At 43.1% G+C, this 25,304-nt stretch overlaps 1 protein-coding gene and 1 non-coding gene across 2 annotated transcripts in view; both read right to left on the bottom strand.

Annotated features, from left to right (window-relative positions):
- Window positions 1–25,304, bottom strand: part of MBOAT1 (membrane bound O-acyltransferase domain containing 1) — an 87,069-nt gene that overhangs the window by 12,967 nt on the left and 48,798 nt on the right. Inside the window, exons 9-11 of the mRNA XM_068236965.1 lie at window positions 17,655–17,758; window positions 7,311–7,375; window positions 1,462–1,594 (exon numbers count right to left, since the gene is read on the bottom strand). Coding sequence (XP_068093066.1) covers window positions 1,462–1,594; window positions 7,311–7,375; window positions 17,655–17,758 — 302 coding nt within the window. The remainder of the gene's footprint in view (window positions 1–1,461; window positions 1,595–7,310; window positions 7,376–17,654; window positions 17,759–25,304) is intronic.
- Window positions 14,361–14,434, bottom strand: TRNAI-GAU (transfer RNA isoleucine (anticodon GAU)). The gene has a single exon. It is a non-coding gene; the product is annotated as a tRNA-Ile (tRNA).

The following is a 25,304-nucleotide window of genomic DNA, read 5'->3' on the forward strand; positions in this document are numbered from 1 at the left end:
ATACCCTAGGACTTGGCATACTCAAACCATTCTCCAAGGTTTGTGAAAGTGCTGCACAGGTACCCATACTCAAAAACAAACAAAACAACAAACAAAAACAAAACAGTTTTGCTTTTAGTTTATTTTACTTGACCCTTTCAAAAGAATCCCCAGAAGTAATAACTACACATCACCTCTATAAATACTATTTTAATAGTTGCTAGACTTGGTTAAAAATTTCAACAAGGAAGGCCATCTTAATTTTAATGGATATAAAATCACCAAGAGGTGGTGATAGGTGGGGGAATTGCCTCTATAAAAAAACAGACCACCCAAGGTAGCACACATTTAGTACCCCTAGGGTAGACCTGTATATGTTTGTTAATACACTGAATATATAATATTGCCTTTCTACTAAACAATGCTTACCAAGCAAGGTGATATTATAAGTGTTTTACATATTTCTCTTAGATATTTTAACAGATATTTTAATGTTTTCATGTTGATACAAATGTGGTTGTAGTTTGTATGCAGACTGTAATTAGATTACTCAATGGAACTGGCCTGACCCAATTTCATTTTTTTGCAATAGACAAGACCAATTTTTTCCATGTGTTGAGGGGTGGGGAACAGATTTTTTTTTGCAGTGAGAGGGATATGGAGGCTGCCATGTTTATTTCCTTTGGAACTATACAAACTGCCTGACAGTCCTGCTGATCACTCCAGCATCTGTAGTGTTTGAATCCCACACCTAAAAAAGCATGCAGCTAATCTTGTCAGAGGTTTGTCAGAAACATCTGATCTGCGCATGCTTGTTCAGGGTTTATGGCTAAACATATTAGAGACAGAGATTTAGCAGGGCAGCCAGGCAATTTCCATTGTTTAAAAGGAAATAAATATGGCGACTCCATACCCACCTCACTTCAGTTGCCTTTTGAAGAGGAACATTAACCTCAAATTGAATTTCATCCCAGTCAATAGCCGATACCCCCTTTCCCACGAGAAATCTTAACTTTTATCAAACAGATCTTCAGGGACATCTGTGTGGCTGATATTGTGGTGAAAACCCTCACACAGTGTGAGGTCAGGACCATGGCCTTGACAGTTCCAGTCTGTGAACCTCTCTGCATTGTGGGAAATAGCGTCTGTTACTTTCAAGCAAGCAGCATCTCCCATTGCAGAATGATAGTTTACTGAGAGTTCTATGCACAGACATCACCTGGCAGGACTAAAGAGGTTGCCACCTGTGATCGAATTCAGGATGTTAATCAGGATGAGGAAAGATTTTACAATAGGCAAACTGAGAAAACAATTTATAAATTATTTTTGTAAAAAAAAAAAAAAAAAAAAAAAAGCAATGATATTCATTTAGTTATTTGCACTACAGTTCCTATGAAAGTGTAACTTCCCTATTATGGCCCACTGTAGTATACAATTGAACGGTTTGTTTAATTTACACTGTGTTTGTAAAACAATACTTACCGCTCTTGCAGCCAGCATGACAGGAATACCAGTGATAAAGGTGAAGTAGTATCCTGGATAGACACCATGCCACAGAGCAGACAGGAGAAATGTTAAAGGTGTGCGATACTTGGGGGCTCTGTCATAACAAACTCTGTAAGATAAACATCACAAGATTATCAAATGCTGAATTACACATCTTGAGCACCAATAGAGTTCAAAACACATTGTTTGTAGCGACTGCATATCTACCAGAGATTAATCAGACAGAACAGCTCTTTTAAAACTACATGAATGTGAAATGCTACAAACAGCATCATATGCTGCATTCCTGAGGAAATTAGTGCCATATTAAAATGCAATGGAGTAGAGGTACTTTATTGTGAGAAAAAAAAAATTCCATTAATGTTACCCATCTGTACCAAGCTCAATCCTGTGGTTGATACTGTAAGGAACAAGAGTCATAAAGACATGTTGCTCTGCTATTCCAGAGAAATGTGTACGGTTTGTATGGATGTGTGAGGATGATGAAGCAGCTTCCAGTGATGCTCGGATACCCCCCAATCACGAATTTGACTATTCGGCAGTGGTTGAAAAAAAATCCAGGAAATGGCGTGATTAATTTCCAGATTTGAAACTGACTCACAAATTTGACCCGGATTTTTCCCGTGAATGAGGCAATCACGGAAATTCACGGTCGTAATCACGGAAAAGGTTTTTAGCTAATAGCAAAGCCCCCATACATGCTACAATCACCAAAATTGCATGGATTATAAAGGTGAGATGTGGCTACAATTAAGAAAAACAAATTAAAAAGAACTTTTAGTTTTTGAGAAAATCGACTTTAAAATTTCAAACAAAAAAGTATTTGTGATTAAAAAGCCGCCAAAACCCACCGACTTTAGCTTTTAATAGCAAAGCCCCCTTACATGGTAGGAACACCAAATTCGCCAGATATGTTAAAGTGAACCTCCGGACTAAAAATCAACTCAGCAGCACTGAAAAGGCTTTGTGTTTCTTTAACAGTTTCACAGCATCAGAACTTTGTTTCTCTTATATAAGCCTCATTTTTAGCTGCACAGAAGAAAACTGCCCGGGCTTTTTTCCCCTGATGCTGTGCAAAGCATGATGGGATTTCTGATTTTGTTGTTCTCGTTCTGCTGTTTTGGTGCAATTTTTTTTTTTTACATTATGATTTTGACATTTGAAGCCTAGCGTGTGCAGCTGGGAGGGGTGATCAGGACACAGGACAGTTGGAACTGTGTCTCCTGCTCCTTGTCATCTCCTTTCAACCAAAAAGATGGCTGCCCCCATGACAAAGATGACAGCCCCCATGAATCACAAACATTTGCCTGTTCTTTTAAAACAGGGTGGGAAAGAGATTATATTACCTATCTATTCTAATTAACATAACTAATGTAACTTGATGACAGTATGTTTGTTTAGGCTAAAGTTCCCCTTTAAGAAGAACAGTAGGAACAAGAGGGAAAAAGTTTTGAAAAAAAAACTATAGTTTTTGAGAAAATCGATTTTAAAATTTCAAAGGAAAAAGTATACACTAAAATGCGGCAAATGACAGTTCTTAATGAAACAATTCCCGCTGACTTTAGCAAACGCCCCTTACATCCTAGCAACACCAAATTTGCAGGATTTGTTAAAAAGATAGTGGGAAACAATATTAAAAAAAAATATATTTTTTTATGTTCAGATAGTGGGACATTTTTTAATACTTCTCCCCCCTCCCCCAGGGAGAGGGGAAGGCTTGGCCGCCCCTCTCCCCCCCCCCCCCCCATACCATGGACCATGCGGGCTGGTATAGCTGAGGGTGCGAAGCCCCCGTCGGCCGCAGCTCCGCATTCTGGCTATCCCAGCCTTAATGGGGAACAAGGGGCTACAGAGGCCGCGTCATTTAAAAAAAAAATTCCCACTATCTGAACATAAAATAATAAAAAAAAATATACTAAATATTTTTTTTAAATATTGTTTCACACTATCTTTTTAACATATCCTGCAAATTTGGTGTTGCTAGGATGTAAGGGGCCTTTGCTATTAACTGCTAAAGTTGGCGGGAATTGTTTCACTAAGAACTGTCATTTGCCGCATTTAAATGTATACTTTTTTCCTTTGAAATTTTAAAATCTATTTTCTCAAAAACTAAAAAGGTCCTTTTGAAAATTTTCCCCTCTTGTTTCCACTGTTCTTCTTAACAGATCTGGCAAATTTGGTGTGCCTTCCATGTAAGGGGGCTTTGCTATTAACTGCTAAATTCGGCGGGAAAAATATTCACAAATTCATTTTTACCGTGATCCCCGCGATCCCGACTGTGATTGCATTCCGAATATTTGTAATCACGGAATTTCCGTGGCCGATTTCCGTAATCCAGAATCGATCATGGCGTCGAATACCGAAGCTGAATAGTGAAAAAATGCTTGTGAATCGCGGCTAAGCCATGATCACAGAAATGATCTGCCCATCACTGGCAGCTTCTGGCAGGTGGGCTGAGGAGGGGAACAATGTGCTTGCACAAGATGATCCAGCACTCTGGAGTAATCAGCAATGTATAGGGGAGACTGTTCATGTGCTAGATTCTGGGCCCAGGAAGCCCCGGGCAAGTTCAGTCTAGTTTGTGTGCTATTCTCAAGGTTCATACCTTCGTTAGAGCAGTTTAACTCCACAAATATTGCTTGAAGAAAGCTAAGCGAAAGAGAACTTTTTCACACCAGTGTTAAGGTGGCCACTAATGATACAATTTGCTGAACAATTGATTACGAACGATTCATCGTATAAACGATCGGAATGATGAAATACAATTGATTTCATTAATCTGATCGGATTGGTTGGGAGAAGTTTTATCCATTAGTGGTTCCACACGATCATTTCCAATCGTTCATACACAGAATCGTTTGTAAATGATAGTTCAGCAATGATTTATGATTAGTGGCCACCTTTAAACATGCAAAGTTTAGTCAATGATTCTGAGTAATACTCTAGTAAAAACCTAAAGGCTTCTAATGATTCCATTCATTCACACTCACTGAGTAGGGAAAATAGGACAATTTATGATAAACTCAAGGGACCTGGCTACAGAGTTTACAATAACAGAAGTTTACTGTGTCAGGACTCGTTATATAGTGTATATTCATCCAGGTGCAGAGTCGGGACCTGGGGATGGAATTTACTATATCCAGAGGTTTACTATATCAGAGTTCACTATAATGAGATTATACTGTGCAGCAAAGGCGAGGGCCAGATTTACATACAATACAACAACATTTCTATAGCGCTTTTCCCCTATAGGACTCAAAGCGCTACATCACAGGATATAGGCAGAGATGTCCTGGCATCCTAGACACTGCAAGTGTGCTGGCTGGCCCAGCTGTTACTTCTCCCATTAGTTCCCTTGCGCATCATAGGTAATGTAACTACAAGTGCCCCTTAGTATTAGGAAGCCAGAGCTGTCCTCCGTATTAAGTAGCTAGAGGTGCCCCCAGTATTAGGTAGCTAGAGGTGCCGCTCGGAGATCTGATCAGTGGAATGCCGAGACCTGGGTGAGTAACCTCTCATTTACACTCCGCTTGGGACTCTGTATAGGTAAGGTAGGAGGGAGGCATTTGGGGAGGGGAGCAAACCGCCTTTCCATCATCAGGCGCCTGTAGGTACGTGCCTACAGTGCCTTATGGTAAATCTGGCCCTGGCAAAGGCAAAAGGCCACACTGCAGTGTACTGGTTATGTAATAATTTCAGTTAAGAAAATAAAGGGATTGATTTGATCTTGACACATTTTATGTGCTTAGTTAAAACTGGATAAAGAAATACTTCAGTGTTATTTCCTTCATGCAGTGTGGTGTAGGAATGCACATAATGAAGAGTTATACTTACCAATCATATCATGGACTGCACTTCTGCTCCATCTGTCTGTCTCGCTCTTTGGTCAGTTTTCCTCTAATCCATATATATCTCCCACCAATTGCCAAGGATGTGAGGGGAGCCATTGTGACAGGAAGACAGACAGCAAACGGAGTACAGCCTGCAATGTAACAGGCAACTATAGACCTTACTACTTTCCTTCACTGCTCTGCATGGGGGAGGGGGGGGCAATACTTATGAGGTGACATGCCTATATCTTGGAGGGGACAAAACCATCCGTGTGTGAGGTCTGGCAATAGCAGTGACAAAGATGCATGGTTAAAAGGGACCCAAGGTGTGAGACCTATGGAAGCTGCCCTATTTAATTCCATTTAAACAATACCAGTTGCCTGGCAGTCCTGCTGATCTTTCTGATCAGTAGGGTCTAAATCACACACCTGATACAAGCATGCAGCTAATCTTGTCAGATTTGTCATAGATATCTGATCTGCATGCTTGTTCAGGGTATGTGGTATAAAGTATTAGAGAAAGAGAATTAGCAGGATAGGCAGGTAACAGGTCAGCCACCATATCCCTCTCACCTTGAGTTCCCTTTTAACCTGTTTGGGAACATGGAGATACTTTTGGAAGAAGAAGACTATTCTTGGAGGTGAACACAGCCATGGAAGCACATCAGCATATTTGTTTCTTGGGTCGACTTATATTTGAGTCTTTACATTATCCATCTCAAAAGGTTAAAACCTTTGGGGTCAACTTGCAATCAGTTTTTAATCAACTTAAAGTGTACCTGAAGTGAATTTTTTAAAAGTTAGATACTTACCTCAGTAGTAGGAAGCCTCTGGATAGTCCAGAGGCCTCCCCGTTCTTCTTACGCTCTCCGATCCTGCGCTGGGACCATCTAATAATATTCAACATTGATTATTTTTATTATTATTTTTTATTTATAAAGCGCCAACATATTCCGTGGCGCTGTACAATGTAATGCGATCACAATATAATTGATGTGAAATATTTCTCATGGCCATGCTCCCCTCCATGTAGGAGTGTGGCCACTTTGCTTGTGCATGACGTACAGCCCGCGCCTGCACAGTAAAAAGGAGATGCTTGTGCACAGCTTTTCTGAATGATCAGATGGTCAATCATTCAGGAAATTGGCACCTTAGCATTGCATACATACTATAAATCCACTTTTGACCGTACAATGAATTGGCCAATTTTACCGCTTCCATATAGCATGAGGGCCAACAGATTTTTAATACTATAAACAGACTGGAGAGAAGTTCTCATACCACATGGAAATAGTAAAATTAACTTGTCATTGGCCAATCACAATTGGATGCGTGTATGCACCTTAAAGCGGGATTGTCACCATAAAAATCTAATTTCAACAGCTACTGGTCTGAAGTAATTAAGTGATAAAGATGCTAATCCTGCATTCAAAAAAACTTTCTCCTGGTATGGATTGGACGTATCACATACCTTAGGAGCGCTGGCCCTTTAAAAGGCCATCGCCTTTCAGTTGCATGCTGGGGGTTCTTTTTATCTATAATATATTCCTCCTCTTCCCTTTATTTCCCTGCCTAGCTGAAACATGATCCTCTGCTCACTTGTGTTTACAAGCAAGGCTGAGGTGACATTGGAGGAGAAAAGAAAAAAAGTTAAGGGAAGAAATGACATTCACTGAAATCAAAACCTGGACAGTACAATACATGTGTTATATAAGTGGATCAAGTATTTATCTACTTATATATGTGTTTTTTTTCCCTGGCAAAGTATGGCTAATCCTCCTGCTTTAAGGATGACTACATGCATACAATGTTAAGCCAATCGAAAATTGACAGAAGCTACATTTGATTGATTCAAGTTGCATATAAACTGCATCGAAAATTTGCACCAATTGGACATAAAACATTGGTCATCACTATTCTAGTATTAAAACACCTGATTTTAGCAAATCAAATAGATTAAAGAAAAAAAATGCAGTCAGAATTTTAAGGATTTACCTTTTTAACCAAACCGCTGTCTGCATATTCCAGTTGTCTACATACATTTTAAAACTTGTAGCCAGCTATTAAGGAAAAAAAAAGAAAATTAATGCTAAATGCTAAAATTAATAAGACTCAGATCTGACTTCTTGGCAACACGGAGACAGGAAGAGAAGAGATTTGATTTCTCCCCAGTTGGGACCTAGACAGCAGGAAAGCTTGGCAGAGCTTCTAACCCTTTCCCATGCTATCCAAAGCTAAACATACATTTTGCTGGAGTTGGGCTTTAAAAGGATGGAGTGGGGAATGGGTAAAGCTTTTGTTTTCTGCTTCCATGTTCCCACTGGAAAAATCCTCTAACTTCCTGTTAATATACAAAACAAAAATGAAACTCTTTGATGGGTGTATTGGCGGCACATAAAAAACAAAACTCTGGCAAGGGCCTTACTCTTGTCCATATTAATAAAATATCTGTTGAGTAGATCCTCACTCCCTGTTGCTGGTAAAAATAAGGGAAGTTGGTGTAAAAATACTGTTGCTTAAACAACAACAAATCCAGGGAGGTGAGTAAATCTTTTAAGTTATATACAAAATTATTTGGAGTTGCAATTTATTGCTAAAAAATATATGCAGCAGTGTTTTTAACATGTAATAAGGACTTAAAGTAAAAACTTAACAACTGTACCTGAGATGGGGTAAAGTGCATGTTTATGCTTATCTGGGGTTTCCTCCAGGCCCATTTGGACCCATCGCCGTCCTCCCCAGCTGCTCCGTTGGCCATGGCCACCTCCTGTAGTTTGTCCATTCACGGGCAGTCGTGCTGTTCTCTGCATAGCCCAGCTGCTTGTGAGCCTTTGGGGCACATGTGCACAGCTGGAACACACACACACACACACGTGGCCGGGGCACACAGAAGAGTGTGACTGTCCAAATTACCTGAGGTGACCACAGGACAACTGAGCGACCGGGGAGGATGGGGATGGAGCTCACGGACCACATGGGGCTAGAGGAAGCCCAGATAAATAGAAATATTGCACTATAGTCCATCTCAGTTTTCCTTTAAAGAGAGTCTGAAGCGAGAATAGATCTCGCTTCAGACCTCATAGCTAGCAGGGGCATGCGTGCCCCTGCTAAAACGCCGCTATAGCGCGGCTTAACGGGGGTCCCTGTCCCCCCAAACCCCCTCCGTGCAGCGGGGGAGCGCTTCCTGGTTGGGGCAGGGCTAACCGCCGCAGCCCTGCCCCATGCGCGTCTGTCAGACGCGTATCTCCGCCTCTCCCCCACCCCTCTCAGTCTTCCTTCACTGAGAGGGGCGGGGGAGAGGCGGCAATGCGCGTCTGATAGACGCGCTGGGAGGCAGGGCTGCAGCCGTTAGCCCTGCCTCCAGGAAGAGGCAGCCAGCGACCATTTTACGACCAAGTATTGCGGGGGGTGGGTTGGGGGTGAAGGGACCCCCGTTAAGCCGCGGGATAGCGGCGTTTTAGCAGGGGCACACGTGCCCCTGCTATATATGAGAGCTGAAGCGAGATTTAGTCTCGCTTCAGTGTCTCTTTAAAGCCCAAGATCAGCTCCCATTTTGTAAAGCATATTATAGTATTGATAAGTAAATTTGCATTTATTAGAAATGCACAAGCTTTTGTGCATTGCATTTCTGTACTTTTTACAATAAGTATACTGAAAGTACCTGTCTGGCTTCTGGTAGGTTGCATCCAGTAGCTCCTCGATGACAGAGGGGTGGGTATTCCTTGCCCAAGACAAAGCAGATCACCTGACCCATTCTACAACTAAAGGAGGCCACTAACGGTCTAATTTCTAGCAAAAAAACGTTTGAGCGATCAGAAATTCTGATCGGATTGGTTGTAAATCTCCATTGATGTGCACAATCGATTACGAACGATTATAAAAAAATAGTCCTCCGATTGGATTTTTGTCAAACCAAAATTTGGATTTTCTTGTTGGTTGTGATAGATAGGAAGCAAAGATTGGTTCGTTGATGGTGTAGTGAACGATTTCTTCCAATCAGAATTATATGATCGCTCAAACGATTTTTTTGCTACAAATTGGATTGTTAGTGGCCACCTTAAGGTTGCTCTCTGTTCAAAAAAAGCATATAACCCAAGGGTCTATAAAAGACATTTCCCCTGCCAGGTTTGTATTAGAAAGCAGCTTCACATTATTTTAGTATAAAACACATGGGGAAGGTGCAGGAAAGGTAAATGCTTTAATACATACAAAGCAGGGAGAAACTAAACAGGTATTGGGATTCTGCAGAGCTGTATATACAGTGCTGGTCACTAATATTTCAGCAGCAGCCCAGCAAAGGTGGGCAGGTTCAGCTTTGTGTTCACAGTAAAGTAGTGATGGGTCGTTCGCGAACGAGCCGGCTCTTTGCTGCGAACGACAAGAGCCAGCTCTCAGTTTTAAAAGAGCCGATGCCTCAGCTGCCCCACACAGCTCTGAATCTCTCTGTAATAAAGGGCGCTGAGGCATGCTGGGAGATGTAGTCGTCCTCTTGCAGCTTGTAGGAGTGTATGGGGCGGAGCAGAGCAGTAGCAGGAGGGATTGCCCCAGTCAGAGAAGCAGTCTGGAGTTGTCATGGAGACGGGGGCGGGGCTTTTACGTCGATTCTGAGTGGTGTTTAGTGATGTTTAATGAAGAGCCGATTCAGAGCCGTAAGAGCCGGCTCTTTAATGGGAGCCGATTCAGAAGAGCCGATTCTCTGAGAAGAGCCGGAATTCCCATCACTACAGTAAATGACTATCTGATGCCCCTTCCCAACTCCTCCCTGACTACTTCCTGTAGGATGGGGAGGGGTTTGGACAGTACACAGACTAAGAAAGCTACATCTGACATTCATCCAGGAAGACAATGGTTACAAACCTATAAAGCTAGGTAATAAAAAATACCTGGTAGTATCCGGTAGCGGGTATTTCTCATAGTCCTCCAGGCCGGCCCCCCAGAAGTGAGAGAACACCAATGTTCACCTGTTAGAAAACACATGACATCAATAATTAAAACATAATGACTCCTCCCCCACCCCGTATAAGTATGTGCCTCCTTCCTTCCTGCTTCACTTTTACCAGAGTAACCCCACGTGCACACGAAGAGAAGGAAAGGGGATGAGGTAGAAACACCCATGTGAATAGGGTTAGGGATTTATAGTGGGGGGCCGGCCTGGAGGACTATGAGAAATACCCGCTACCGGATACTACCAGGTATTTTCTCCCTGCGTCCTCCAGTCCAGCCCCCCAGAAGTGAGAGACTACAGAGAAACTGTTCCTTACTCACTATTAGGGTGGGATGACTGCCTGCAGGACCTTTCTCCCAAAGGTTACGTCCTGATTAGACAGTAGATCAATTCTATAATGCTTTATGAATGTTGACGGGTTTGACCATGTTGCCGTTTTACATATCTGTTCCAGTGATGCCCCCTGTTTTTTCGGCCCATGATGTAGCCATTCCTCTCGTTGAATGAGCTTTAACTTGTGAAGTGAGGGTTTTTCCTGCCATATTATATGAAATTTCTATTGTTTGTCTTATCCATCTTGCCACCGATGCCTTGGTGGCCTGCATGCCTCCTTTTTGTCCCGAAAAAAGCACTAGCAATCTATTAGTCTTTCTTCAGCTTCTGGTCCTTGTCAGGTATATCAGAATTGCTCTTCTTACATCCAGGAGGTGGAGCAATCTTTCTTTTTCCGATTTGGGGTTATCACAAAAAGACGGAAGTATTATATCCTGGGTTCTATGAAACCTTGTATTTACTTTTGGAATATACGTAGGGTCAGGTCGAAACATTATTCTTTCTGATATAATGGTCATGTACGGTTCCTTGATTAACATAGCCTGCAGATCCCCTACCCTTTTTGCAGAGGTTATTGTTATTAAAAATGCTACTTTTAATGTAAGGAACTTTTCCTCCGCTTGTTGTAATGGCTCACAAGGGCCATTCTGTAACTGTTGAAGTACCACTTGGAAGTAGATTGAAGGGCGGGAAGGCATACAATAGGTCCTCCACCCACGGGACCGAGAATGCGTCTAGCGGATGTGCGTTCTCTGACCTGTGGATTGAATAGAATCTCCGAAGTTTCGTATTTTTTGGGGTGCCAAATCTATTTTGGGCAACCCCCACACCCATTCTGCCTCCAGTACTGGGAGCGGCTGAGTCTGTTTGCTAGCTGATTCCAATCCTTTATGTGCCCCGCTGACAGGGATAACAATTCTTTTCCCCCCATTGGAGTCTTTCCATGGACAATTTCATTAGATTTTTTATCCTGGTACCCCTCTGTTTTGTTAGATATGACATTGTGACTATGTTGCCGGACATAATTTTTTACATGTTTAACACTGTCCGAAAAGGCCAGTAATGCTTCTTTTGTGGCTGCTAACTCTCTGAAGTTTGAGGAACACTTTCATCTCCCGTTTCCACTCTCCCTGAGCTCGCCTGTCCTGGCAGTGGGCCCCCCATCCCCAGGAGCTGGCATCTGTGGTAACTGTGACTACGTCCCTTGGTGACCATTCTCTCCCCTGAGAAAGGTTTCTTTCCTCTAACCACCATAGAAGAGACTGTTTTACTTCTGGCGTCAATACTTTTTTCCGATTTAAAGAACGATAATTCTTCCCCCCCCCCTCCTGCAGGAACCATTCCTGTAGGAGGCGTGAGTGTAATTAAGCCCATTGCACTGCCGGGATGCATGAAGTCATGGTTCCCAGCAAGGAAACTGTTTCCCGTAGCGAGACCCTCTTCTGTCTTAGAAAGCAAGCGGTCTTTCGAAAAAAACTTTTCCTCTTCTCTGGCAGTAACCATACTCTTTTTATCTTTGTGTCTAGAACATAACCTAAATATAAAGCCTTCTGTGAAGGTTTCAGATTGGATTTTTCTTGACTGACTAGCCACCCTAGTCTGTTTATCAGATTTAAGCATAGCGTCAGATCCTTCTCTAGCTCTTGCTTTGATTGGGCAAAAAATTAAAAAATCGTCCAGGTATGGGATTATCTTTATACTTTGAAGAAGGAGGCAGGCTGTCATTTCTGCTACCACTTTTGAGAAAATACGAGGTGAAGCGGCGAGACGGAACGGTAGGACCCTGAACTGATAATGACATAGGGTGTCTCCGAACCGTAGTGCAAATCTTAGGTATTTTTGGTACCCTGCGTTTATCGGTACGTGGAGATAGGCGTCTTGTAAGTATATATAGTCGCCATCCCTGCTTCTTCGCACAGTAACTCTCTTACTGTGTAAATATTCTCCATCTTGAATTTTCTCTCTCTCAAATATCGATTCAGATTCTTTAAATTTATAATCACCCGAAATTTTCCCGACGGCTTTTTTACAACAAAAATGTGTGAGTAAAAAACCCTCTTTTATTTCTTGCATTGGAACATGAGAAATTACATCTTGCTCCCAGAGAGAAATCACAGTCTGTGTCAGGGCCTGCGCCTTTTCTGAATCCCGTGGGACCTTTGTAACATAATAATTGGGGGGAGGGAGTCTGCTGGACTCCAGCCTGTATCATGATCCTATCAGGTTTAAATTAAATTTCTCCTTTGTTATTTCCTTCCATTCCGATAGGAAATGTATTAACTTCCCCCCGACCCTCACTTGAGAGTCACTTTGATTCTTTATTCCCAGGTGCTGGAGGCTTTCTAAACGGGCCTGCCCACTCTTTTCTACTGTTCCATAAATGTATCCTTCCGTGGAACCAAGTTCCTACCTCTCTAATAGAATTGACCAAGGCCGCTCCTTTCGCAGTACCCTTGAACGACTCTACCAGGGCATCGTAAATAAACGCTAGCGCCCTCGATATAATAGGGAATGATTCTAACTGTTCGGCAGGTGTACCCACTGCTAACAGGTCCTGAATTTCATCTATCCAAGCTATGAGGTTTCTGGACACACAGATAGCTGCTATTTTAGGTCTAAATACCAAAGAGGATGTCTCCCACTCTCTTTTAGCTAGTACCTACATTTTCTTATCTAAAGGGTCCTTTAATACCCCTATGTCTTCAAATGATAGGTCTGCATTTTTCGAATATTGGGATAATGCGGCGTCTAATCTTGGGCATTTATCCCATTTTTCAATGTCAGTGCCTCCCTATACCACTCAGAGATTTATGGACTGGAAAAAACTCTGGTAGCCGGGGCCTGTAAGCCTTTGTAAATCGTGTCTTGGACAGAAACCTCTTCTACTGTCTCCTTAATCTGCTCACTATCCTAAATGGCCTTTAACAGTTCAGGAGTCTCGTCAGGATTAAACAAATATCTGGTAACTACTTTCCTGGACCTCTTTATCAGAATACTGTTCTGACAAGTTCTCTTCCCTCTCACCTGAAGTGTTAGAGGAAGTCTCAATAGTCTCCGATTCTGGCCTTTTTCTCTTTACAGCAGAATAGGAGGTTGTGGAGCTGTCTCCGGTAGGTTGGGCAGTATTTTTTTTTTTTTTTTAACGTGGATCAGCGCAAGACCAGGCCGTTTTTCTTTTTTGATTAAGGATTGGTACTTTTTGAAAAGCATGCTTATATACCATAGCTGGGATTTTAACCCAAGATGCAGTGTGTAGTAGCTAGTAGGTATCTGTCTTAACCTCTAGCCATGAACCACACTACCCTCCGAATGGCCTCCATCAGAGATGCGCTGAGTCCCCCCAAAGGGAAGCCAATTAACATAACTGTATGTTTTGGTATGTGGGAGGAAACCGGAGTGCCCGGGAGGAAACCCACACAGACACAGGGAGAAGATACAAACTCTATGCCGGTAGTGCCCTGGCTTGGATCTGAACCGGGGACCCAGAGCTGCAAGGCGAGCGTGCTAACCACCCGTGGCGTAGCATTAGGGCATGTAGAAGTTCCAACCACACCGAGGCCCTTTTTTTTTTTTTTTTTTTTTAAAAGGACATTTCCAATGAGGTGGGAGTGTGATTTCATCTCCTTGAAACCATGACTACAGTCCTGGGTGTACAGAGGGCTCGCTGCCTTTAGCAGAGTCAACTGGTCAGTGATCTCCAGTGCAGAAGCAACGACCGTCTTCACAGTGCCCAGACAGGCAGAGTGGAAAGTCTAAGCGCATACCTGTGGCCCGTACGGGGATCGAACCCGCGACCTTGGCATTATCAGCACCACTCTCTAACCAACTGAGCTAACCGGCCATCGGAATCCTGTGATTTGGTTATACTTTTAGGCTTTTTCCAGTCACTGGGTAACTTTCCGTTATAGTTATTACCTTTGTTTGACTTGGATATATGTTTAAGGGAAATCGTTTTTTCTGGAGCCTTGCTCTAAATTAAAAACACACTCCCAGGAGGTCTAAGTTAGCCCATTATTACTTATACATACTGTTTTTTTTTTTTTAAACAAAGTTTCAATCTATAGGCAGCACTGAAGGCACACTGGCTCACCCACTAATCCTGGTGTTTCCTTCCCCTTTGTTTCCTCCCCACTACCCTCTAGAGTGTAAGCTCGCAAGGGCAGGGACCTCCTCCTAGTGTTTCTCATACTGCTGTAATTTTAACATATGCATATGTACCAACTACATATCAACTATGTATGTATCTGTATTCTATTCAATGTCATGACTGTACAGTGTCTTGTATTTCTTATGTATATTTGTTCCTCATTATTTGTTTGTACTATGTACAGCGCTACGGAAGATGTTGGCGCTATATAAATAAAAAATAATAATAATAATAATAATAATAATAATAATCAGAGTATTACCTGAGCAGGTGGTAAGGCGGCCGTCTGTGCAACATTCTGGCCTGAAGTGCCTTTTTCCATCGCTTCCGCAGGAGGTACTGTCTGTGACCCCGTCCTCCTCACCGGCCGTCTCCGACTGGTTTGCTGGCTTCAAAATTAGCCAGAGCGCACCTTGACACCCCATGTTTGAGGGCAATATTCCACTACGGAGTATTCTGGATTCCATCCTAGGAGTTTTACCAGCGCCGTATGCAGAGATCAAGGCGTGCTGCGTTCCTGAAGGCATAGACTCCGCTAGCCTTCATGCACGCATGTGCAGAGACTTTGCTGCCCCCACCCTGCCTTGACGTCATCCGGAAGTCCGGACTGTCCCAGCTCCGCCTCCCTCGTGTGCGGGCGAGCTGCGTATACCGGCGCCGCAAGTGTAGCGGACAACGGGGAGACCGACGCGACCCTCCAGCCACCACCGTCCCAGCCACAGAACGCAGGTACCTCCGCCCAAGTTCTGCCGCTACCTGCCCCGCACCCATGGGCAGGTCGCCGTTATCCACACACTGCAGGTGGGGTCTAGCCTAGCTCTCAGGAGTCCTCTGGCCGTTAGCTCAGGATCCTGAGGCTAATCTGAAACAAGAGTAATAAATGATACGTGTTCCCCAGGAAACACGGTGAAAGTGAAGCAGGAAGGAAGGAGGCACATACTTATACGGGGTGGGGGAGGAGTCATTATGTTTTAATTATTGATGTCATGTGTTTCCTAACAGGTGAATATTGGTGTTCTCTCACTTCTGGGGGGCCGGACTGGAGGACGCAGGGAGAAATAATGAATAATGTAAAAAATGATTTGTGTGTAATGCACAAGGCACATTGCAGAATTTGATATATTTTAATGCATTTAAAAAACAAAACACATATGAGCTTGAGCTCGATTTTTAATAATATAGATCAGCTTTTTGGGCTTGAGCAAATTTGTTTCACAGACATCTAGTCCACTTAACCAAATGATTACCATGTTAAATGTATGAAGTACTGGAAATAGAAGGTTTTGCAGCTTCGCACTAACTAGCATTCTTCATTCACTGTCAAAGAAGCCTGTGCAGCTCTACCAGTTTTGCGCAGAAATTAGTTTCAGTAAAGTAAACCCAAGGTAAGAGTGACATGGAGGTTGCCATATGTGTTTCCTTTTAAACAATACCAGTTGCCTGGCTGTCCTGATAATCTTCTGGCAACAGTAGTCTGAGTCACCACCCTAAAGCCTAATGGCTAACCCAGTCAGACTTCAGTCAGAGCACCTGATCTGCATGCTTATTCAGGGTTTATGGCTAAAAGTATTAGAGGCACAGGGTCATGAGGATGCTAGGCAACTTGCATTTTTAAAATAAAATAAATATGGCATCTTCCATATCATTCTCACCTTAGGTTCCCTTATATTCATCAAGCAAAAGTGTTGCACTTACCCAGTACAACCAGTCAGGATCCTGGATGAAACAACTAGTTGCTCTGAACTGCTCCACTTTTGCACCACTTTTTGCACTTGTCTTGATATATTTACCTGTATTTTTGGTAGCTATATTCACTATGTCTAGTTTAGAATCTCCCTTTCCACTCCATTTGATCTTTCTTTTCTTCATAAATACAAACTTGGCTTTTAACCACCCTGGCGTTCTGATTAAATCGCCAGGGTGGCTGCGGGAGGGTTTTTTTTAAATAAAAAAAAAACTATTTCATGCAGCCAACTGAAAGTTGGCTGCATGAAAGCCCACTAGAGGGCGCTCCGGAGGCGATCTTCCGATCGCCTCCGGCGCCCAGAATAAACAAGGAAGGCCGCAATGAGCGGCCTTCCTTGTTTTGCTTATATCGTCGCCATAGCGACGAGCGGAGTGACGTCATCGACGTCAGCCGACGTCCTGACGTCAGCCGCCTCCGATCCAGCCCTTAGCGCTGGCCGGAACTTTTTGTTCCGGCTACGCTGGGCTCAGGCGGCTAGGGGGGCCCTCTTTCGCCGCTGCTCGCGGCGAATCGCCGCAGAGCGGCGGCGATCAGGCAGCACACGCGGCTGGCAAAGTGCCGGCTGCGTGTGCTGCTTTTTATTTCGTTAAAATCGGCCCAGCAGGGCCTGAGCGGCAGCCGCTGGCGGTGTTGGACGAGCTGAGCTCGTCCAGACCGCTCAGCTGGTTAAGTGTGCAGAAATTTGAGTACTATTCATGGATTAACTTGATGGAAAAGGTTCTTCTCACTCAAACTAATTATGTAGCAGTGTGAAAATCTATCATTTAAAGTGAACCCGAGGTAAGAGGGATATGGAGGCTGCCATATTTGTTTTCTTTTAAACAATACCAGTTGCATGGCAGCCCTGCTGATCTATTTGGCTGCAGCAGTGTCCGAACAACACCAGAAACAAGCAGGCAGCTAATCTAGTCAGATCTGACAATGTTAGAAACACCTTATCTGCTGCCTGCTTGTTCAGGGTCTATGGCTGAAAGTATTAGAGGCAGATGATCAGCAGGACAGCCAGGCAACTGGTATAGCTTAAAAGGAAATATGGCAGCCTCCATATACTAGTAACTCTCACCTTGGGTTCACTTTAACAACATTAATAAACCACAATATTTGCATGGAAAATATACTGTATGTAGAGCATTCATTTGTAACTTTGAAATCCACCTTCAGACTCACCTCAATCTTCTGTATGTTAAGATTAACTATTAAATCCCATTTAAAATTGCCCTCATCATCCACACCATTAAAACCATATCCAGCAGCATTGTTTATTGCATCAGCTATGAAAAAAGAAATAGAATTAAAATAAATATTAATGTAAACTCACACAGATGACTTGTTGCCTTAAAGGGGCACTATTGCTAATTCCATCTTTTTTAGACCCCTTAACATACATATGTCTTTCTGGAGTAATGCTCTTGCTCAATATGTAGTCTTATACAAATGTCATTTTTCACTGCCAATATGCATGTAGAGCCAGGCAGCCACGTCAGTAGTTTTACCTTTCTGACGCCAATGCAGCCTAATCCATTTTATAGTGGGGAGGCATCTGTTACTGATGTTAGAGCTGCCGTTATTGTCCACCCCTATGCACAGCTCATTTATTCTGTTCCACCTTGTAACTGCACTTACGTGCAGTCACTGAGCTCACAACAGCAGCCGCCGTAAAGTGCAGGATGCAGCCTCCTCCGTACAGCACTGTATGTAGCTGTGTGGAGATACGCTGCCCAGCCGGGTTACCATAGAAATGGACAACAATAGGTGTCCATTTCATTGCCAGCTTAGCAAAAGGGGTCCTTGGCCGGGCAGCGTATTCCCACACAGCCGCTCACAGCTACATACAGCGCTGTACGGAGGAGGCTGCATCCTGCACTTTACGGCGGCTGCTGTTGTGAGCTCAGTGACTGCACGTAAGTGCAGTTACAAGGTGGAACAGAATAAATGAGCTGCGCATAGGGGTGGACAATAACGGCAGCTCTAACATCAGTAACATGCCTCCCCACTATAAAATGGATTAGGCTGCATTGGCGTCAGAAAGGTAAAACTACTGACGTGGCTGCCTGGCTCTACATGCATATTGGCAGTGAAAAATGACATTTGTATAAGACTATCTATTGAGCAAGAGCATTACTCCAGAAAGACACATGTATGTTAAGGGGTCTAAAAAAGATGGAATTAGCAATAGTGCCCCTTTAAGTTCCACAATAAAATATATAAAACAAAGAAACATGCTGTGCATTTTGACCGTTTAAGGGCATCAAATCTTCTGTCGAGGAAACAACAACAAAATGTATTCCAAATCATCTACAGTAAATACATCTCAAGGATGTGTGGAAATATCGCCACCTCATGCTTGCCACATTGCATTTTATTCCCTCTGTATCTGACATAGCTAAACTGCTTTATACCAGGCAGGGTTACGACAGAGAAACTTAAGCTTGAAAAACAGGAATTTCACATCCAGTTAGGTGTGCACAATCCCTAATCATATAAATGATTAACCCTTAGACTACCACAGATATCTATAGGTGCTCTGAGTTTTTGCACCCATATTTCACGGATGTATAAAGGCATTTTAGTACAAAACTAATTCCACCTACAGCAATTTTGTTTCCCCATATTCCTGTGCCACGGATGTCTAAAAAGCATTAGGTACAAAGTTTTGGCTCAGTGCCAGCTTTCTACTTTACGTGAAATATGCGAATAAGTCTAAGAAAAATGCAGAATTCTGCAAATGTTACTGCAAATCCATGGAGCTTGAGAATACACTAATCAAATGCCTTCACTGCAAATTTGGTAAAAAAAAAAAAATTACAAAAAAAAACATTTATGCTATAATGAATTGTATGTGTAGTACATATAATGAAAAAAAAACCATAAGTAGTAAAGAAAATCGTTTTGTTTTTATTTTCAATTACAGTGGGATGCGAAGGTTTGGGCAGCATAGTTAATCATCATGATTTACCTACATAAATCGTTGGTTGTTACGATGAAAAATGTCAGTTAAATGTATCATATGCAAATAGCCATTGAGTTCTATGACTTTGAAAGTCGCAGAGAGCTCTGACTTCTGATTAGGTTATCTCAGCTGTATTGTGTTTTTCTTTTACAGAGAATAGTTCAGGACAGGTCAAAAGTTCACTGCCTGTTCTATAAAAACATTTAGAATGTTGAGTAATGTGTGAATTGCACATATTAGAGAATGAAGCAATGTTATTAAAAAAAAAAAAAAAAGCTGTATAAATGAAAATGAAAATATGTGAATATTTTTTTTGCTACCAATGTTCTAGTAATCACCCCTACTACACAACCAATTCATGAGTATCATAATTTTTTTTTTGCTTCAGTGTCTATTTAAGGGGGTCAATTATAAGTTTCCCTCTTTTAAATTTTTCTGAAGAGTAGCAACATAGGGGTCTCAAAACAACTCTCAAATGATCTGAAGACAAAGATTGTTCACCATCATGGTTTAGGGGAAGGATACAGAAAGCTGTCTCAGAGATTTCAGCTGTCTGTTTCCACAGTTAGGAACATATTGAGGAAATGAAAGACCACAGGCTCAGTTCAAGTTAAGGCTCAAAATGTCAGATCAAGAAAAATCTCGGATAAACAGAAGCGATGAAATGGTGAGAACAGTCAGAGTCAACCCACAGACCAGCACCAAAGACTTACAACATCTTGCTGCAGATGGAGTCACTGTGCATCATTCAACCATTCGGCGCACTTTCCACAAGGAGATGCTGTATGCAGAGGAAGCCTTTTCTCCGCCCACAGCACAAACAGAGCCGTTTGAGGTATGCTAAAGCACATTTGGACAAGCCAGCTTTAAGTGGACCCAAATTAAAAATACAAGATTTCAGAAATAAAATCTATTTTCTAAATTATAATAATAAATAGCAGCCTTTTTTTCAGCTGCATGATGACAAATATAAAATATTTTACATTTATTGGAGGAACCCCTCCCTTCCTTTCATATTGCCGGGACAGAATCCGGCAAAATGCTGGAGTAGGTGGTGTCCAGCAAAGGAGGAATTGCTAATGCCTGCCATCTGTATAGCCCTAGTTATGAAAAGAGAAGGGTGAAAAGCATGCACTAAAATGCTCATAGGCTTGAAGGAGTGTTTATTTAACTTTGTATGTATCAGAGTGGTGAAACTAAATATTTTGAATTAAAAACATTTTTGGTTTGGGTCCACTTTAATTTTGGAATAAGGTGCTGTGGACTGATGAAACTAAAATTGAGTTATTTGGACATAACAAGGGGGATTATGCATGGAGGAAAAAGAACACGGCATTCCCAGGAAAACACCTGCTACCTACATTAAAATATGGTGGTGGTTCCATCATGCTGTGGGGCTGTGTGGCCAGTGCAGGGACTGGGAATCTTGTCTAAGTTGAGGGACGCATGGATTCCACTCAGTATCAGCAGATTCTGGAGACCAATGTCCAGGAATCAGTGACAAAGCTGAAGCTGTGCCAGGGCTGGATCTTTCACCAAATCATTCACTAACTGTAATATTAAATACTTAAACGCAGGAAGAATTGAAGGCAAGACTAAATTAAAAATAGACAAGGCACCTGGCCCGGATGGCATGCATCCTCGGGTCCTAAGGGAATTAAGTTCAGTTATAGATAAACCCCTTTATCTTATCTTTTGTGACTCTCTTGCAACTGGCAAAGTCCCAGTGGATTGGCGTACAGCCCACGTTTTCCCATTATTTAAGAAGGGCAAAAAAATCAGATCCAGGAAATTATAGACCTGTAAGCTTAACATCAGTTGTATGCAAACTATTTGAGGGGTTACTAAGAGATACTATACATGACTTCATAGTAGAAAATAATCTTATTTCTCAGCATCAACATGGGTTTACTAAAGACAGGTCCTGTTTGACTAACATGCTCAGCTTTTATGAGGTAGCAGGGGCGTAGCTTGGGGTGGGCGGGGTAGGACAATATCCCCCCGGGCGCTGGGTCCCTAGGGGCGCCCTGCCGTGACCTGTGTTTTAATTATTATTTATACCCCCCCCCCCCCTCAGTGGGAGCGCAGAGAAGAGGGAGAGCTGTGGACACAGCGATGGGGAAGGGGGGGGGGGGGGGAAGTCTCCCCCCCCCCCTTCCCTCACCTTAGGGCTCACCTTCTCTCTCGCTCCCCCTGCAGATATGATCGGCGGGCGCGGGTGGCAGAACACTTACTCCATTCATGCGGAGAAGACAGATCTGTGCTCCGCTGTGAATATTTGGCCCCACCCATGACCATGCCCACATTCTGTTGTATGGCCACGCTCCTTTTTGGCACGGTGTGCTGGTCCCTCCTTACAGGACGCATTAATAGTCTTTGTCCCCGGGTGCTTAAAGCCTTAGCTACGCCTCTGTGAGGTAGTGAATGCTAATATGGATATGGGGAATGCTGTAGATGTGATATACTTGGACTTTGCAAAGGCCTTCGACACTGTTCCCCACAAAAGTCTGGTGCAAAAGTTGAGGATGCAAGGACTGGGGAAGAGTCTGTGTGCATGGATAGGGACCTGGCTAATGGACAGAAAACAAAGAGTTGTGGTCAATGGATCGTACTCAAAATGGGAGACTGTTAGCAGTGGGGTACCACAGGGGTCTGTTCTGGGTCCAGTGCTCTTCAATTTATTTATTAATGACCTAGTAGATGCAGTAGTGAGCAATGTTGCTATTTTTGCAGATGATACAAAACTGTGCAGAATCGTCAACTCTCAGGAAGATAGTGTCATATTGCAACAGGATCTGGATAGGATGGCTATATGGGCACATACATGGCAGATGAAATTCAATGTTGAAAAAATGTAAAGTCATGCATTTTGGTTGTACCAATGGTCTAGCACCATACAAAATAAATGGGATACAGTTGGGGACATCAAACTTGGAGAAGGACTTAGGGGTACTCATCGACAACAAGTTAAATAATCGTACTCAATGCCAAGCCGCTGCAGCTAAAGCTAACAAAATTTTGGGATGCATTAAAAGGGAAATAAAAACTCGAGATGCTAGCATAATATTGCCCCTGTTTAACTCTCTAATAAGGCCACATCTGGAATATGGAATTCAGTTCTGGGCACCCAATTACAAAAAAAAAGATATTGCAGTTTTAGAGCAGGTGCAGAGACGAGCAACAAAATTGATACGTGGGATGGAAGGTCTCACTTACCAAGAAAGGTTAGATAAACTGGGTTTATTTAGTCTAGAGAAAAGACGCCTTAGAGGGGATCTAATTAACATGTATAAATACATCAGAGGGCAATATAATAGCTTGGCGGATGAGCTTTTTGTCCCTAGGCCTGCTCAAAGGACTAGAGGACATGATCTGTGCATGGAGGAAAAACGTTTTAGCCATTTATTTAGGAAAGGGTTCTTTACAGTAAGAGTGATTAAAATGTGGAATGCATTGCCTCAGGAAGTCGTTATGGCAAACTCTATACCTGCATTTAAAGGGGGCTTAGATGCTTTCCTTGCGTTGAAAGACATCCATGGCTACAATTACTAGGTAATGCCTAATGATGTTGATCCAGGGATTTTATCTGATTGCCATCTGGAGTCGGGAAGGAATTTTTCCCTTTTGGGGCAAATTGGACCATGCCTTGTAAGGGTTTTTTCGCCTTCAGGGAGCAGGCTGGTGTTGTACTTTATACTGGTTGAACTCGATGGACTTATGTCTTTTATCAACCAAAATAACTATGTAACCAAGACAATGATCCTAAACACTGCTCAAAATCCACTAAGGCATTCATGCAGAGGAACAAGTACAACATTCTGGAATGGCCATCTCAGTCCCCAGACCTGAATATAATTGAAAATCTGTGGTGTGAGTTAAAGAGAACTGTCCATGTCAGAAGCCATCAAACCTGAATGAACTAGAGATGTTTTGTAAAGAGAAATGGTCCAAAATACCTTCAACCAGAATCCAGATTCTCATTGGAATCTACAGGAAGCGTTTTTGCAAAAGGAGGATCTACTAAATATTCATTTCATTTATTTTCCATTGTTCCCAAATTTTTGCACCTGCCTAACCACTTAACGACCAGGGGTGTTTTCCCTGATCTGTGCTGCGTGGGCCCACAGCACAGATCAGGAATAAGCCAGGGCGATCAGACTCCCCCCCCCCCCCCCCTTTTTTTCCCCACTAGGGGGATGTGCTGCTGGGAGGGGGGTCTGATCGCCACCAGCTATTTTGGCCTAGCGGGGGGAGGGGGGGGCTCCTCAAAGCCCCCCTCCGCAGCAATTTTCGTCCTCAGTTTGCCTCCATCTGCTCAGTCCCCTGGGCTTCAGCCTATCAGATGCCGGCGATCCCCGGCTAATCGGAGGCCGGGGATCGGCGATCTCCTTTACGGCGCTACTGCGCAGCAGCGCCGTATGATGTAAACAGCGGGGATTTCTTCCCCGCGTGTTTACATTTAGCCTGCGAGCCGCGATCGGAGGCTCGAAGGCTGTTCACGGAGACACCCTCCGTGAACTGACATGGAAAGGCCGCTCGAACGAGCGGCCGGTTCCATGCGAAACCACATACGACCTGCCGCCGCCTATCGGCATTAGGCGGTCGTTATGTGGTTAAACAATTATTGCACACTTTCTGTAAATCCCCCCCCAAAAAACCTTAATTTTACTTCTCAAATATCACTGTGTGTGTCTCCTATATGATATATTTAACTGACATTTATCATCGTAAAACAACCAATGATTTATATAAAAAAATCATGACGAATACCAAGGTTGCCCAAACTTTCGCATCCCATTGTATATAGTTTTTTTTTTCTTTTTATAACATTGTATCATACTGTCACAGTTGCAGTTGTAAAACTACACACTGTAGTTTAAGCTATAAAACAAAGCAGAAATAATGACCTTTTGAACTTTCCTGCAGTAAAACCTTATCATAAAGGACTTACGAGGCCAAAATCTGCCCCCAAAACGTAAAAAAAGTTAACTACCTGCATGACTTTGTAAGGCACGGAGGACGCCGTCCGCGCCCTCCGTGCCGTTCCGCCTGGTCCCCTCTGCTCAATAGCCCCCTGAAAGGCTGCGACCCCACGTTCCGGGTCAGGATCTGCATAAAGATGGCCGCCGGAGCTGGCCACGGCTACGCAGTCCGCATAGCCGCTACTGCGGCTGCGCAGCTCTAGGGCCAACCCCCGATCCACGTAACAGGCAGCGTGGATCGGAGGGTATTATTTGATTTTTCCTGAAACAATAATGGATTAAAAAAAACACTAAAAAAGGCACACCAGAGCGGCAAAATTATCAGGTAGAGCATTTATTCTTTACAAGCTATCAACTGATATGTTTATTTTGTGTGAAACGTTCATCTCTGGTTTCTTTTAAGCGGTCTCACTGTTTCTTGGCTGTTTAAATGCTTCAGACAACAGGACTGTATTCAACCCAGTGGGTCAGAGAAGCTCTTTTGCATAGATAACAGCTGAGCCTTTTTTTTTTTTTTTTTTTTTTTTATTAACTCTTCCTGTACTTGAAAACTAGGAGACTTTTATCTTTGCTAATTTGGTACTAATTTTCTATTTCTTAGCTGTACTACACATACAATTCGTTATCTCATAAGTTTTTTTTCACTTCAAGTTTGCTTTAACCACTTCCGGCCGCCAATTGTCTATACGGCGGTTGGGGAAGTGGACCCCGCAAAGACCGCCGTATTGACAAATGGCGGCGGTCCTTTTACGGGCATGGGCGGCGCGATCGCGTCATTCGTGACGCGATCGGCCGCCGGGGACTGGCTCCGCCCACCTCGCGCTGTAACCCGCCGGCCGTTTGGAAGCGCCGGCAGGTTACTAGCACCCGGATCGCCGCATACAA

The sequence above is a fragment of the Hyperolius riggenbachi genome, chromosome 5 (genome assembly GCF_040937935.1).
Source record: "Hyperolius riggenbachi isolate aHypRig1 chromosome 5, aHypRig1.pri, whole genome shotgun sequence".
Taxonomy (NCBI): Eukaryota; Metazoa; Chordata; class Amphibia; order Anura; family Hyperoliidae; genus Hyperolius; species Hyperolius riggenbachi.